General features: G+C 37.2%; 1 protein-coding gene across 1 annotated transcript in view; it reads right to left on the reverse strand.

Annotated features, from left to right (window-relative positions):
* CT83 (cancer/testis antigen 83) overlaps positions 1-14,682 on the reverse strand; it is a 227,791-nt gene that overhangs the window by 202,164 nt on the left and 10,945 nt on the right. The window contains exon 2 of the mRNA XM_073227858.1: positions 4,888-5,001. Within this exon, the coding sequence (XP_073083959.1) occupies positions 4,888-4,962 (75 nt within the window). The 5' untranslated portion in view covers positions 4,963-5,001. The remainder of the gene's footprint in view (positions 1-4,887; positions 5,002-14,682) is intronic.

A 14,682-nucleotide genomic window follows, 5' to 3' on the forward strand; every position in this document is an offset into this window, starting at 1 on the left:
ATCTGAGAGATGCCATAATTCCTTTAAGTTGAAGGAAAACCTAAAGTTACTTTAAAGTGGGTATCTAAACCTTGCCAGGTTTCCATACAGGCAGTGTTCTTCTGCTAGCTTGAGTTTCAGATGAAGCCAGTTGGTTCTGGAACTCCCAGACAAAGAATCGGCCCAGCTGGGCTTTTTGCCCAAGGCCACCGTTCCAAGTGGGGATTCTGCCAAAGGCCAAAACCCAAGTTTAGGGGAAAACTACCTTCACCACTTCCCTGGCTTCTCAGTCTAGGTTGTTAATTAATTACAGATAAAGTTTTCTGCCATTTATGTCAATGACAGACGAACAGAAAAGACCCACCAGATCCATTCCATACTTTCTATGACCACTACTATAGGGAAATTACTTGGTGGGTTCAGTAATAAGGCAGCTGTAGAATCCTTCAGATAGGTACAAAAAACTGTCATACAAGTATAAAGGTATCCTTTCCTTCCAAGTGTAACTGAGAAGCAATAGAGTGTTCTGGTTTTCAGTCTGAGACAGGGTTTGAATCTTCATCCTGCCCGTTATGACAATGGGGCAAATTAACCTTCCTTAACTCAATTTCCTCCTCCACAGATGTTTTGAGGATTAAATGAGGTTATATATGTCCTTGCTATTCTAAGTGTAGACCACAGACCAGCAGCAGCAGCAGCAGCATCTGAGAGTTATGTTAGAAATGCAGACTCTCAGGCCCCACCCCAGACTTACCGAATCAGAATCTTGAGTTTAAACAAGATTCCCACATGCTAAGCATTCAGCACAGTTCCTGCTACATAGTTATGTATTCGTTAATCAGAAGTCATTGTTAATTACGGTCTTCCTGCTCATCTTTCTCACTTTATCCTCACCACCATCCTGGGAGGCAAGCTGGGTAGTTTATTTCTAGCTGGTTTGGCCCCCTGCATTCATTACCAGAACCCACCACTAGCCTGCTCAGCACCTGACTTTCTATTGCTCTATCGCCTCAACTCCCATCACTTCTAGTCTTTTAAGGTTTCAAGGTCCATTTTAAGGAACACTGCATTGCCCAACACATGGAGACTCCTGCCAAATTTTACACATCACATATTTACTTTCTGGACTTAGTTCAGATTTTAGTGTTATTTTAAATACACTTGTTAACATGGGCTCTGAAGTTAAAATTACATCTCTACCACTTATTAGCTTTCTGATCTTGGGAAAGTCTTTACCTTTTTTGATCTTATGTGAAATGCAATTTAAATGTAGTAATGTGGATATAGCATGCCATAGTAAATGCACAATAAATGATATAGCTCTTAGTATTATCATTACTGGGTTTATTGTATTCATGATCACATTGTTTCTGTCACTTTTTCCCCATATCTTTATCTGGAAGTATTGCATCTACTTTCAGCTAAATAAATGTAAATTAGTAGCTCACCTAAAGCCTTACAGTAAATTTGTACAGAACCTAGTTTAGAACTGTCTTTCCACTGTATCACACTACTTCACACTCTAAGTAACATGTACCTTTAATGTATTCTGGGTCTGGGCAAGAGGACAGGATACAGAGTGCCAAATGAGGGTATAGCCAATTGTCAGTCTAGGAAAATGGCCACTAGTTTATTCCAAGTACATTAAAATCAACTAAGCTAAGTCTAAGTTATACTCCTAAAATTAGATGCCAGACCAGATTTCTAAATCAAACAGCTATCCCCACAAGATCAACTTCAGGATTAGTCCAGAGGCTACTGACTAAGCCAATAAAGTGTCTTTCTTCTTTGCCTCCTTAGACGACCACACATCTACTACTGGGCCTTTGGAGTATGGCCAACCCCAAGAGGCAAAGTGAGTTAAGGAAGACAGAATTATTGGCAAGTCCAAAGTGCCTAAACACTCTGCTGGGAATTGTTTCGAAAACTCCACTTAATGCAGATTGAAAGGGAAGGACACCTGAGCACAGGTTGAGCTCTGAACAGAAGAATGGTCACTTGGCTCTTGAGAGACTAAAGGGAAAGAGGGTGATGCGTTTGGAAGTGTTGATAGTTGGGAGAGGGCCTCCCTGATGGTCTTATTATTGCTGATGGCAGTGGGAATTGACACAGCCCTTTTGGAGAACAGTTTTGCAATATGGATCAAGAGTCCTAAAATGTCTTTGACCCTGTGATTCTACTTTAGAGAATCTATCCCACAGAGATAATACTAAATACAGAGGGTGGGGAAGTTTTCTTAACAAAAGACCTATGACAGATTTGGCAATCTTGATGAATGTGAAGTTTGAAAATGTTTTTCCACTTCAGGCTCCAGTGGTTATGCTGGAAAAGGGATCGAATCTGTCAAGGACTTTACCAGTTGTTATTTTTGTTACTGGAACACGAACCTCTGATTTTAACCTTTTACGTGTGTCCTCACACTAAGAAAGTCTGACATCACTGAGGGATTAATCACTTTATGAAATACTTTGCTGCAGATTTTCTTAACTATCAAGTGCTAGCCAGCTTATTTATTTCCTTACAGAGAAATTTAAACCTGAAAAGTCTGTCTGACTGACCTGCCCTCTCCAATTCCTCCCATGGAATTGAAATCAACCAGCAATGGTATTCCAAAGCTATTTTGTCCTTAAGGAAAATAGATTTCTATGTAACTTTTCAGGAACACAGCTATTTCATTAAGCTCAGTACATCTGGAGTTCTTTTCCTGACTTAGATTTATTCTCCACAGCAAGATTCAATGCAAATTCTCTGCTCATTTTACTTTGGACATACAGAGCTCCTTCTTGGTTGTTACTAAAAGGTCTGGGATTTTAAAAGTTAGAACAGGATGAATAGGTTTGGAAGGGTCAGAAAAAGTCACACACTAAGCCCCTAATATTAGTGGTCAGAGAATATTAGACATAACTCCAAATTGCTAGTTGTACAACAATACTCTCTTACCTTTGTTATCTGAGAATATTCTTGGGTTCTAGGATAAAATTGATTTTTAGCTGATAATCTATTTATGTAATTAGTGTAATTATGCTTTATTACATGATTAGTGTAAGTGTATGCAATCAGCTATAATATATAATTACATAATTGAGTCATTGTAAAAAATCTTTGTGAAACTGAATATAATGCTTTGTACATCTGCAGAACATAAATACTTTTATTTTTTATTTGGATTAGTTAAAATGGGTTTTTGTTGCTTTTGGAGTGGTTACCTTGTTCAAGTGTTAAAGAGAGTCCACATAGCATTTCAAAGAAATGACTAGGCTTTCAGTTCCTGGTCTTCCAAATTTCATGGTAAAAATAAGACTGCGCTCCAAACCCACTATTTATCTGGTATGTAATAGATCATTTAAAAATAGCTCTTTATACAAAGTTTGGGGCCCTGAGGATGCTCAGATACAACAGACACTAGATATTACTAAAAGGAGACAAATTATGGGTTTCAAATCCCTTTACATATAACTGTATGTGTGTGTGTCTACAATACAAAGCTATCATTATTGACTCGATAGCATCTTACTACGCTGATGAACAGTGACTGCAATGGTGGGGGGGGGACTTGATAATATGGGTAAATGTTGAAACCACAATGTAGTTCATGTGAAATCTTCAAAAGACTATATATCAATTATATTTTAATAGAAGAAAAAAAAGAAAGTTATCATTATTATTAACTCAGGATACCAGATTTGAGTTATTTGGGTTTTTAAATAACCTAATGGAAAAGAAATGTGTTATGTTCTTTGCCTATAAAGAAGGTTTGAAATAGGGATTTTTCAATTGTACCCTGCCCTTTTTTTTTTGTTTCCAGGTTATGCAAGTATGGATTAAATTAGTATTTATAGGTAATGGTTCATTTTTTTAAATTAGAAAAAAAAAGTCGGTCCTGATGGAAAATAAAGTTGGGTTCTTTGGGGGTTTTTTTGTTTGTATGCTTTTTTCTTTTCTAGGAAGTGGATTTCCAACCAGTAAATTACTCATGCAAAAGTACTTTTTAAGGATGTCTTAAACAGAATCCTTGCATGGAGTCATTTTAGTAAATGAACTCTGAAATCCTGTCCAGTTCTTGGATTCTACAATGTCTGTTTTCATAAATACAGGTAAATGAGAAAATCAGTTTCACTTTAATAAAGATGAAAGCATCACATTAACTACAAATGCGCCTACACTCAGGGAGCAGACGACTGTTCTAAAGCCACTGGGACAGCCAGTGAAGGGGAGCAGAATACATGACTCCAAACATGTCACTTTGGTATGTGGGTTATTTTGAGCTGAAAGCAATCCAGGCCTAATAGTCTCAGGAAGAGAATGAGAGAGTGTGTGTGTGTATTTACCTCTCCCTTAATGGCCTAGAAGAAGTTAGACAGGATGTCTGCGCCAAAACGCTAAAGCCAAAGATAACTTTATTTCAGAGAGATTTATCTGTATAGCATGGCAAACATTTTCCCATCTTCCTGTTAACTGGCTTCCTTCCCTTGGAAGTCTTCAACCCCTACTCTCTTCTCAGCTCAGGATGGTATGTAAGCCTCAACTGCCTGACTGTTGGAGAGCCTCTCATGTCTTTGTGTGGCTACTGTACATATGAATTGAATGTTTTTCTCCTGTTAATCTGTATCATGTCCATTTAATTATTAGATCAGCCAAAGAACCTAGAAGGGAAGAAGGGAAGTTTTCCTTTCCCAAACCAGCAATGAGCAAACCTGAATAAAGGAAAGATTGCCTTTTCTTACTTATATTAGTTTAAGTAAAAATAACTGTGAACCCATATTGATCTCTTACTTGTGCCAGATCCCTTCTTAAATGCTTTTCCATGTTTTAGCTCATTGAATCTTCCTGACAACCTTGTGAGAAGGATATTATTTTAACTATTTTATTGATGTATAAACTGACATTTCAAAAAATATGATTACTTACCGAACATGAAATAGTGAGCAGCAGCAGAGTCAGGATTCCAGCCTCCATGTATCTTCGTCTATTTCCTGGGCTCATAGCCACTCTGGCATACTCCTCCCCAACTGCTATCCTCTACTGTCAGGTAAAAGGAAACGGAAGTTTATTCTCACAGTTCTGTTTAAGCAACAGCTTTTAATCCTGCCTGCATCTTACATCACAAGAATTTTTTTAAAAAATGGCAGTGCAGAGTTCGCAGTCTATATTAATTGAATTAGAATTTCAGTGGATGGGACTCAGGCATCAGTATTGCTGAAAACCACTGACCTACAGAATAAATTCTGAACACCAAAGCCCTTTTCAATTTTGATACCTCCTGCATTTCCACTTACACTACCCCCCCCACCCCCCCCACCAAACACACACACACACACCCGCCATTCCCTAACAAGGATACGATCGCACACCTCAATCCCCAGAAAATTGCTCATAGTGTTCCTTTTGCTTGGAGTGTCCTTTTCGCCTTTATTTGGTTGTCTTGCTCATTTTCAAATGTCTTTTTAACAGTGACCTCCCTTGCCTTTGGTATCTTCCTTAGTATCTCATGCTGAATTACTCATTTTCTCCCCATCTCTTGTCTCCTCACAGTAACTGATACATACAGTTCAACATTTCCCATTAGCACTATCCTGTCTCCTTTACCAGACTATGTGTTCCTTGAGGTCACAGATTGGGTAATCTTTATACTCCAGGTGATTTACACAGCATCTAACATAGCAAGTCTCCAATTCTCTCCTCATTTTTAAGGGATTAAAAATTCATTAATGAATTCAAAATAAGGTATTTATAGTTTTGTGTGTTTCCTTTCCCAGGAATAATTTTATTTAAAATGAGGTCCACATGGATATGACTGTGTTAAGAACAAAGAAGTGCATCATTAGTGGTAGAATTCCAGGCATCATTAGGGAAGAATTTTGTCTTAGAGTCTTATCATAAGATACCATTAGTGTGCATCATTATTCCCCTTAAGTGTAAATGTTTAAGACCACAGGAGAAAATAGGCTATTTAAGATTATATATTCCTTCTCAGCTCCAGCAAGTAGGACGTGCCAAGCATGTACATTCTCTTTCAAATGGCCCAGTGCCTAGGTCTCCCCATTGCTTCTTCCTGTACTTGTGACAAAGTCCAGGTGATCTTGTAAGCCACATGGCACCAGCGCAATCTCATCTCTCTTTTTGAAGGGCCGTTAGCTGCTGATAGAAGACAGGAGGTCACCAAATAACAGTGCAAGTTGGTCACTGTCATTTCCCCCATGGCTGTACACAATTCCCTTAGGCATGGATTACTGACTGATCCTTGTATTACCATTTCATATAAGGGAAGCAAATAGTGTTCCAATCATTAGCCTTTATGGTTCTCAGGAATTTTCCATGAGGCATTTTCTACAGTGATATTATGATATAGTAGGCCTTCCATAGAAGCCAGTCTTTCTGGTGTGGTTTTGTTATATACATATTTTTCCAAAAGCAGATTTGAAAAGGATCAACTATAGGCACAGAGAAATCCCTGATACTCCAGTAAAATGGTTTTGAAGGCATCAAAGATAAAGCTAAATAAGAAGAGGGACAATTAGAGGAAGTTAAGACAAGGTAGAGAAGGAAACTAAATCCGACAGTTGGCATGATGTGTGCCAAATCAAAAGGTATCAAATGCAGGGCAAATTCTCTCATCACCACGCTCCTCACCCACCTTCTGTCACCCTCATTTAGACACTAATCAGGCTTCGACTGTAATGGAAAGCAGTGCCTTCCTGTCATCTGCAGGAGCCAGCACAAATCCAGGGTATCTAGGTCACCACTGGAGCCCAAAGACCTGAGGGTAAGGGGCTAGTTAAAATACAAAGTTTACCTGAAAGGAAAGTGTTGAGGTTCATTGGAATAGACCTAGCATGACCTTAAGTTTCCTGAGCCAGTGGAAAACTCAAAACATAACTGCTATTTGAGGGAGGATCTAAAGCCATAGCAATGTTTAAGGAAACAACGGTCTTTAGAATTATTCCATATGTTTTCAGGGCATCAAAGGTGAAGCTGTACTGCAGAATGGAGGAGAAACTTCTCAGCCAAATATGGAAGCCCTTGGGGAGGATATAAGCATTCCTGGGGATCAAAAGACAGCGCAATGACTTATAAAGAATGGTAAGACAGAGAGAGGGGATTCCAGAAGTAGTACTGGGAAGTGATGAGGGTTAGAGTCTCCCAGCTTTATTCCCTGTTACCTGGAACTGAAAGTCTCTGCGATCTTGCCCAACCCCAGAGAACTGGTAAGGGTGAGGCGAGTGGGAAGGATTTCCTCAGAGCCAGTAGAAAGAGCCAAGAAATTAGGATATGATGATGGAAATCGGGAGGCAATGAAGATGGACCAGAAAACAACATGGCTTTAAGACTTCTTTGTAAAGCAGTGAGGACAAATGCCAAGGCCTGAGGTAGAACTGGGGTGACTGGAGGTGACCACAGACTGTTAGTTATGGATCAAAGTATGGTAGGTATTTCATGTCAAGCCTTACTATGTTTGTTCAAACTGAAAATAATACAGAAACTATGGTTAAAAACTGAAGCAACACAGAATAGTTTATAGAAAAAAATTAACACCCCCTCCTCCAAAGGACAAAATCACCCCAAACTTAACTGCCTAGAGATGACCACTGTAAACAGTCCAATAAACAGAACCTCCCCACATCTCCACTGGCATGTACAGGCACACCTAGGAGATCTTGCAGGCTCTGTTCCAGACCACAGCAATAAAGCAAATGTCACAATGAAGAGAGTCAAATGAGTTCTTTGTTTCCCAGTGCATAGAAAACTTCTGTTTACACTGTATTTGTAGTCTGTTAAGCAAGCAGTAGCATGATGTCTAAAAATGAATGTATAGAACTTAATTTAAAAATATTTTATTGCTAGAAAAACACTAACCATCACCTGAGCTTTCAGCCAGTCATAATCACTGATCACAGATCACCATAACAAATACAGGAAGTTTGAAATATTGTTGAGAATTACCAAAATGTGAAACAGGGGCATGAAATGAGCAACTGCTGGTGGAAAAATGGCGATGATACACTTGCTTGACATAGGATTGCCACAAACCTTCAATTTGTAAAAAAAAAATGCAATATCTGCAAAGTGCAATAAAATGAGGTAGGCCCACATACAAAGCCATTAAAAAATTTTATCCTATAGATGCTCTTTTGTAACCTTTTGCTCCCTCCCTTCAATAACATATTAGGACACTTTCTCTATATCAATAAATATCATTTTAAACAGATATTATTCAACTGTAACAATACACCATAATTTATTTAAATAACTTCCTATGAAATATTGTATTATAAACAGAGATCCATGAAGCATATATACTTTGTGTACTTGACTGATTCCTTCGTTGAGATAAAGCTTAGAAATCGAACTGCTGGGTCAATGTGGATACACATTATAATTTTTTATTATACTGTCAAATTGCTCCCTGCTCCCACCAGGAAGGTCACACTAATTTATCCTCCTACTTTAATCTTTTGAGTATGATGAGTTTTTCATTATATCTTGTTTTTTGTTTGCAGTCCTTTCATTTCTAATGAACTGTCATATTTCCATATGTTTATTGGTCATTTCATGCACTATACCCAGTGACAGTATGGAAAAGGGGTCAGCCAATTATAGGCCACAGGTCAAAATCAGCCTGTGTGCCCAATCTGGCCTACCTCCCTTTATTATATGGCTTGTAAGCTGGGAATGAATGGTTTTATGTTTTTGAATGGTCAGTAAATATACCTGAAGAATTATTTTATGACACATAAAAATTGTGTGAAATTCAAATTAATATGTCCATAAAATTTTTGGAACACAGCTACATCCATTCTTTTACATAGTATCCCTGACTGCTTTGTCAGTGCAACAGTGAAGTTGGATAGGACAGGTCTAAAAAGACCTGAAGTATTTACTATCTGGTCCTTACAGAAAAAGCTTTGCGAGCCTGTGGTATATAATAATGAGTAAGAATACAGATTTCAGAGCCAAGACATCATAGAGTCACATACCTGCTCCACAATCACTATTTATTTGACATTGGACAATGTACTTAATAATATTCTCTGCCTCGGTTTTCATTCATCTGTATAATGGAGAAGATAATAATACTCGATTTAAATGTTTTTAAGTCTAGGTGAATTTAGCACTCGGAAAAGTGCCTAGTGTAAGTGCTATATGTTTATATTATATTTATTATATTATTTATATTCTTTTTAGTATAAATTTATCTTTTATATTCTTTGCCTATCTTTTGGGTTTGTTTGTTGTCTATTATTATTTTGCATAGTAGGGATTTTAGCTCTTATCTTTAATGTATTTTTTTTCCAGTTTGCTAGTGGTTTTTCGACCTGGAAGGTGACTTCAATTTAAGAAAGCACACTCAATTTCCTACATTAATTCTAGTTATAATTTCATGTAACTAGTGTATTTATATTAGTAAACAAACTTTATGCAACTAGTATGTTTATGTGAGTAAATAAAGGGGATCAAAATGAAATTTTCTAGTTCAACTACCCCTCTCAAGTTTAATTACCCCCCTAAAATATCCAGAATTAGGTGAGAATTCACTACCGCCTGGTAAATTGGGACTTCCTATTGCTCCCAATTATAATTCTTAAGGTCACAAATGAGAAATTGAATCCCTTTTCCTGTATAAGACCTCCAGACCTGGGGAAATAGCTATCCTCTCACCTTACCTTTACGTTCCTCTGCCCACACTTAAATTTGTGTCTTCATTTTTGTATACTAAACCTTTTAAAGGCCTTCAAGTGATTTTCCTATAACAGAGATGCACTGATTCCATTCACCACTACAGTTTTTCCTCTTAAAACAATCCAATTTGTCATTATGTCTGTGTTTTGTGCCTTCTTCTCAACATGAAAACATCAGGTTTAACACAATCTTGCAATTAACTTCTAACACTTCATCACATATAATACCCTATTAGGCCTTGGGGAGTTCACAGCTCCAAATTCTAGAAGCTTCTCTCTTATTCGTCAAAACCATTTCTATTTTAAATTGCTTACTCCTGGGAATGATCCAGACAATTGGGGCAGCACACATTATGTAAAAGGGGATCCAAAGACATTGTACAGCATATAAAGAATTTGTGGGACCTTTGGCCTTAATATTTGGCACTAAGGTAAAAAGGATAGGACTGTTGCCTCTAACAATGTGGGACACTGGTTTACCTTCTCACAGTCACATCAGTGCTTTGGGATTTGATGCACCCACAGCTCAAAATTTACAACTGGGACGTGCCTATATTGATACAGAATGATAAATAATCCTCATGTTCTATAGAATGAGAACAGTATATATATATATGTGTGTGTGTGTGTGTGTGTGTGTGTGTATACACATATATATGTGAGCTAAGTTTATTTCCTTCCAGAATCTTAAAGCAGTCTAGCATGAATTTCCCAGTGGCCAACAAATCTCAGAACTGACAGAATACATTTCAGACATAAAAATGTTTTTTACCTTGACCAATCATAAATCAATTTTATTTAAATATATTAATAACTTGCCCTTGCCTTGCAAATGACATACGGTCACACTTGTGATTTCATAGAGCTACTATTTAAGGTGAAGCTGGTCCAACAATAAACAACTCGGTGAAAAATAATGTGACATGGAATTACAGTTGTTTTTTCCCCTAGCTGCAAGGAAATAAACATTTAACTCCCAAACAAAAATACATAATTAGATATGTGACATAAAGCAAGGTCACCTACAAAGCAAGAAAATTCTCTAACAAAATCAAGGAAAATTTCTTTTGCTTTCCTGTTTTATACAATTGTAAAATGTTAGGATTTCACACTCTTCCTAGATACATACATTATCACCAATGCTCAATGACATAAAACAGGAGGTTTCAAAAATAAGAAATGATGAAACTGAGTCAATCCCATGCTCTTATCTATTACAAGTACAGGGTCCCTGTATTCTGCAGTCATTGCCCATTTAGTGGTTCTGGAACACCTCTGTGAAGTCAGACATAAGTTTGGCTGGCAGGATCAGAAGAGCTTTTATATATACATATAAAAGTGTACATATTTAATATATACATCTCAATGAGTTTGGGGCTAAGTACACGCCTGTGAAACTATTACCACCATCAAAGCCATAAACATATCATCACCTCCCAAAGTTTCTTCCCACCCCAACCCTTTTTTCCTCCTAGAAAAGCTTCTCACTGATGTTTTTCCTGTCTTGCCATTGGAGTAAGATAGTTTTGTGCCTAGCTCCACAGCCTGTTATTTTTTAAAAGACTCATATTAGAGAAAACTTCATGTTCTCATTGTAAGACTGCATAACCCCCTTTCCAGGTCAGCACCTTCCCATCATCATAACAACCAGAGAGCGAATAGGGAGGATTTATGACCTTCCATTATGACCTTAATTTGTATAGTTAGTCCTGTGTTAGGGTAGCTTCTCATCTCCTTATGCACCCCAAACACCTTGTTAACAATCTGTTTAACGTCCTTCCATTTGCATTCCTCCCATTTGTCAAGAATCAATACATCAGACAAATACTCCCAGATAAAGCAGGTCCTCCTTATAAACTGGGAGAAAAGTGAGAAGGATTTGAAAATGATAAGAAAGTACAGTCTATTGATAGCAGCTCAGCTTAATGAAATAGGAAACTCGAGATGAGCTAAAACATGACCCAATCTTAGGATCATGGGGAAGCTTTGCTAAACTGAGCAAGTTTGCATCTAGACTACTTCTTTTTGAGGGGAAAACCAGTATACCACACTTGATTCCAAATGAAGCCATTCTCTTTACAGTTATGGGAGTAAGAGTTCCAGAGAAAGAAGAGGTCTTACACAAAGTTGTCTTGTACCTCTGAGTTGAAAGCTGTAAACTTAGACATGCATATGTGTATATACACACAAAAACCCATTGCACATACACTTAAGCCAATTTCCCATATATTAATCTTCTGTCTCAATAAAAGTACAACATCCTCCTTCCTAATGGACATTAATAATATAAAAGCTGGGAGGGGGAAAAATCTAAGAACGTGTTTTGTACAAGAAATATTTGTAGGAAAAAAAAATCAACTCCCAAATCTTTACATCTCTAAACATAACATCAGATTTTAATTAGAAAACAACTTCTACAAGACAGTGTTTTATTGTATACCTAAAGATAGGTGCCAAAAATAATTACATAAAACTCTATACAAATTCAGAGAAAACACCTGGTGATGACTGTCTACTCTCTGCTAGTCCCAGTTTTCAAACAGGGTTGAGGCTAAAATTCTCATTTTCTGGAAGAAATGAGCAGTACCATCAACAGTGAGAGGAAAGTAAGAGCATACACACCCCCTTTTATTTACCACAGTGATGGGCTCATGGAGAAGAGAGCTGAGTGACTGTCAGTAAATTCAAGACTTCCAAACTTGGGGAGCTTGTACTGTATTTGTTCCCCAAATAAACATTCATAAGCCCCACCTCTACCTGTTGAATCAGAATACTCAATTACTTAGGGATTTATTTGTAATAGGCAATGCACAAACATGGTTCTAAATCCAGAAGGCACACATACAATTTTTGGTATGCAATAAACAGTAATCTTCATTCTCCTCCTCTAGTTCACCTGTCCAAGAAAACCACTGTTACCAAGTGAATGTACTGTTACCAGTTTCTTGAGTATTTTATGAAAACTATGTACATTCAAGCAAATATATGTAAATATATATATATATTTTTGTATCATTAATATACAATTACATGAGCAACATTGTGCTTACTAGATTCCCCCCATTATCAAGTCCCCACCACATACTCCATTACAGTCACTGTCAATCAGCATAGTAAGGTGGTATAAAGTCACTACTTGTCTTCTCTATGCTATACTGCCTTTCCTGTGTCCCCCTCATGTTATGTGCACTAATTGTAATGCCCGTTATTCCCCTTACCCCTCCCTTTTCACCCTTCCTCCCCAGTCCCTTTCCTTTTGGTAACTGTTGGTCCATTCTTGGCTTCTGTGAGTCTGCTGCTGTTTTGTTCCTTCAGTTTTTGCTTTGTTCTTATATTCCACAGATGAGTGAAATCATTTGGTACTTGTCTTTCTCTGCCTGGCTTATTTCACTGAGGTGTATATATATTTTATTACAAAGAATGTCAAGCAATATATGCTGCTTTGCACCTAGCTCTATCCATTTCCCATGTTTTGAAATTGTTCCATGTTGTTACAAAAGAAAAAAAAGTGGTGTTCCTTTGTATAACAGTTTTACAGCATTTCATAGTTCGCATAAGCAATGACATACTTAAACTCCTACTTCTGGAGATTGAGATTTTCTTCCCCACTTTTTGCTATTACCAAACAATGCCACAGTGAATCTTCTCATACTTAGGATATTTGCACATGTGCAAATGTCTCCATAGTATAAATTCCTGGAAATGGAATTTCCTGATAAAAAGGTTTGTGAATTTTTTTATTTTAACAAGTATTGTCAAATACCCGTCCACGAAAGATGTACCAATTCTCATTAGGAATTTGTGGATTTTATGAAACATCTCCCAAGTGATTCTAATGATCACACAGGATTCAAGACAAGTAGTCTAGAACATAAGCTAGCGTGTGAAACTTTAACTTGTAGACTGAGTCCCTGGCCTGTTTTTCTGCAAAGCCATCCTCATATCATCTAGCCCAGTACTCCTCAAACTTTAAATATATATGTATATCTATCATTGGGAGTATGGTGGATCTTATTAAAAGGCAGATAACTTGAAATTCACTATACTAACAAGCTTCTAGGTGAGGCTAATGCTGTTAGTCCACAGACCACACTGAGCAGCAATTTCCTAGCAATTCCCACAGCCAGCAGCATATAGATTAGTGCTTAGAGTGTATTGTTCACTTCACTGGTGCTCCAACTTTAGTCTTGGGGCCCTCTCACAACTTTTAAAATATAGAGCCCTCTCCAAGAAAGCTTTTACTTATATGGGTTATATCTTTTGATATTCACCATGTTTGGAATTAAAACTGGAATTTAAAAAATGTTTCTTTAATTGCATTTCAAGTAATAGACCCATTATGTGTTAATATAAATGGCATTTTATGAAAAAAAACTTCCCAAAATAAAAGTTAGTGAGAAGAGTGGCATTGTTTTACATTTAAAAAATCTCTTTGATATGTGGCTTAATAAAACACAGCTGGGTTATTGGATATGTTTCTGCATGCAATCTGCTGTGTACTGCACATCATGTAGCCTCTGGAAAATTCCACTGTATACTCATGAAAGATGACGAGTGAAGAAAGCAAATAATATCTTAGTATTATAACGAAAATGTAATCAATCTTTTAGATTCCCCTAAAGGTTCTTGGGAATCTCTATACCACACTGAAAACCGTTAGTTTAGTGTGTGTTCCTTTTGCCATATCACACTCAACAAACTTCTTTAACAATAGAGACCATATTTTATTCTTGTTTTTTATTTCTATAGAGCTGTCTCATATTAAGCACTGAAGCAATGTTTCTGCATTTGCTGATTATGAGAATCATATTTTGCAATATATTCCCATCCTATTTCCTTTGCACGGACAGTTGTGAACATGGGGATATCAGTGGAGAGGGGGAATAAGCCTCCTTTCTTTCACTCACCCCCTCCATAAAGTTCAGAAAGATATGAAGCTCATCTATAAAGAAAATTGTTCCATCACGGTATTATTACAAAGTTCTTTTACAAGAATTCTTTAATTTGATACTAAAAATATACCTGT

This window comes from Manis javanica, chromosome X (assembly GCF_040802235.1).
Source record: "Manis javanica isolate MJ-LG chromosome X, MJ_LKY, whole genome shotgun sequence".
Taxonomy (NCBI): Eukaryota; Metazoa; Chordata; class Mammalia; order Pholidota; family Manidae; genus Manis; species Manis javanica.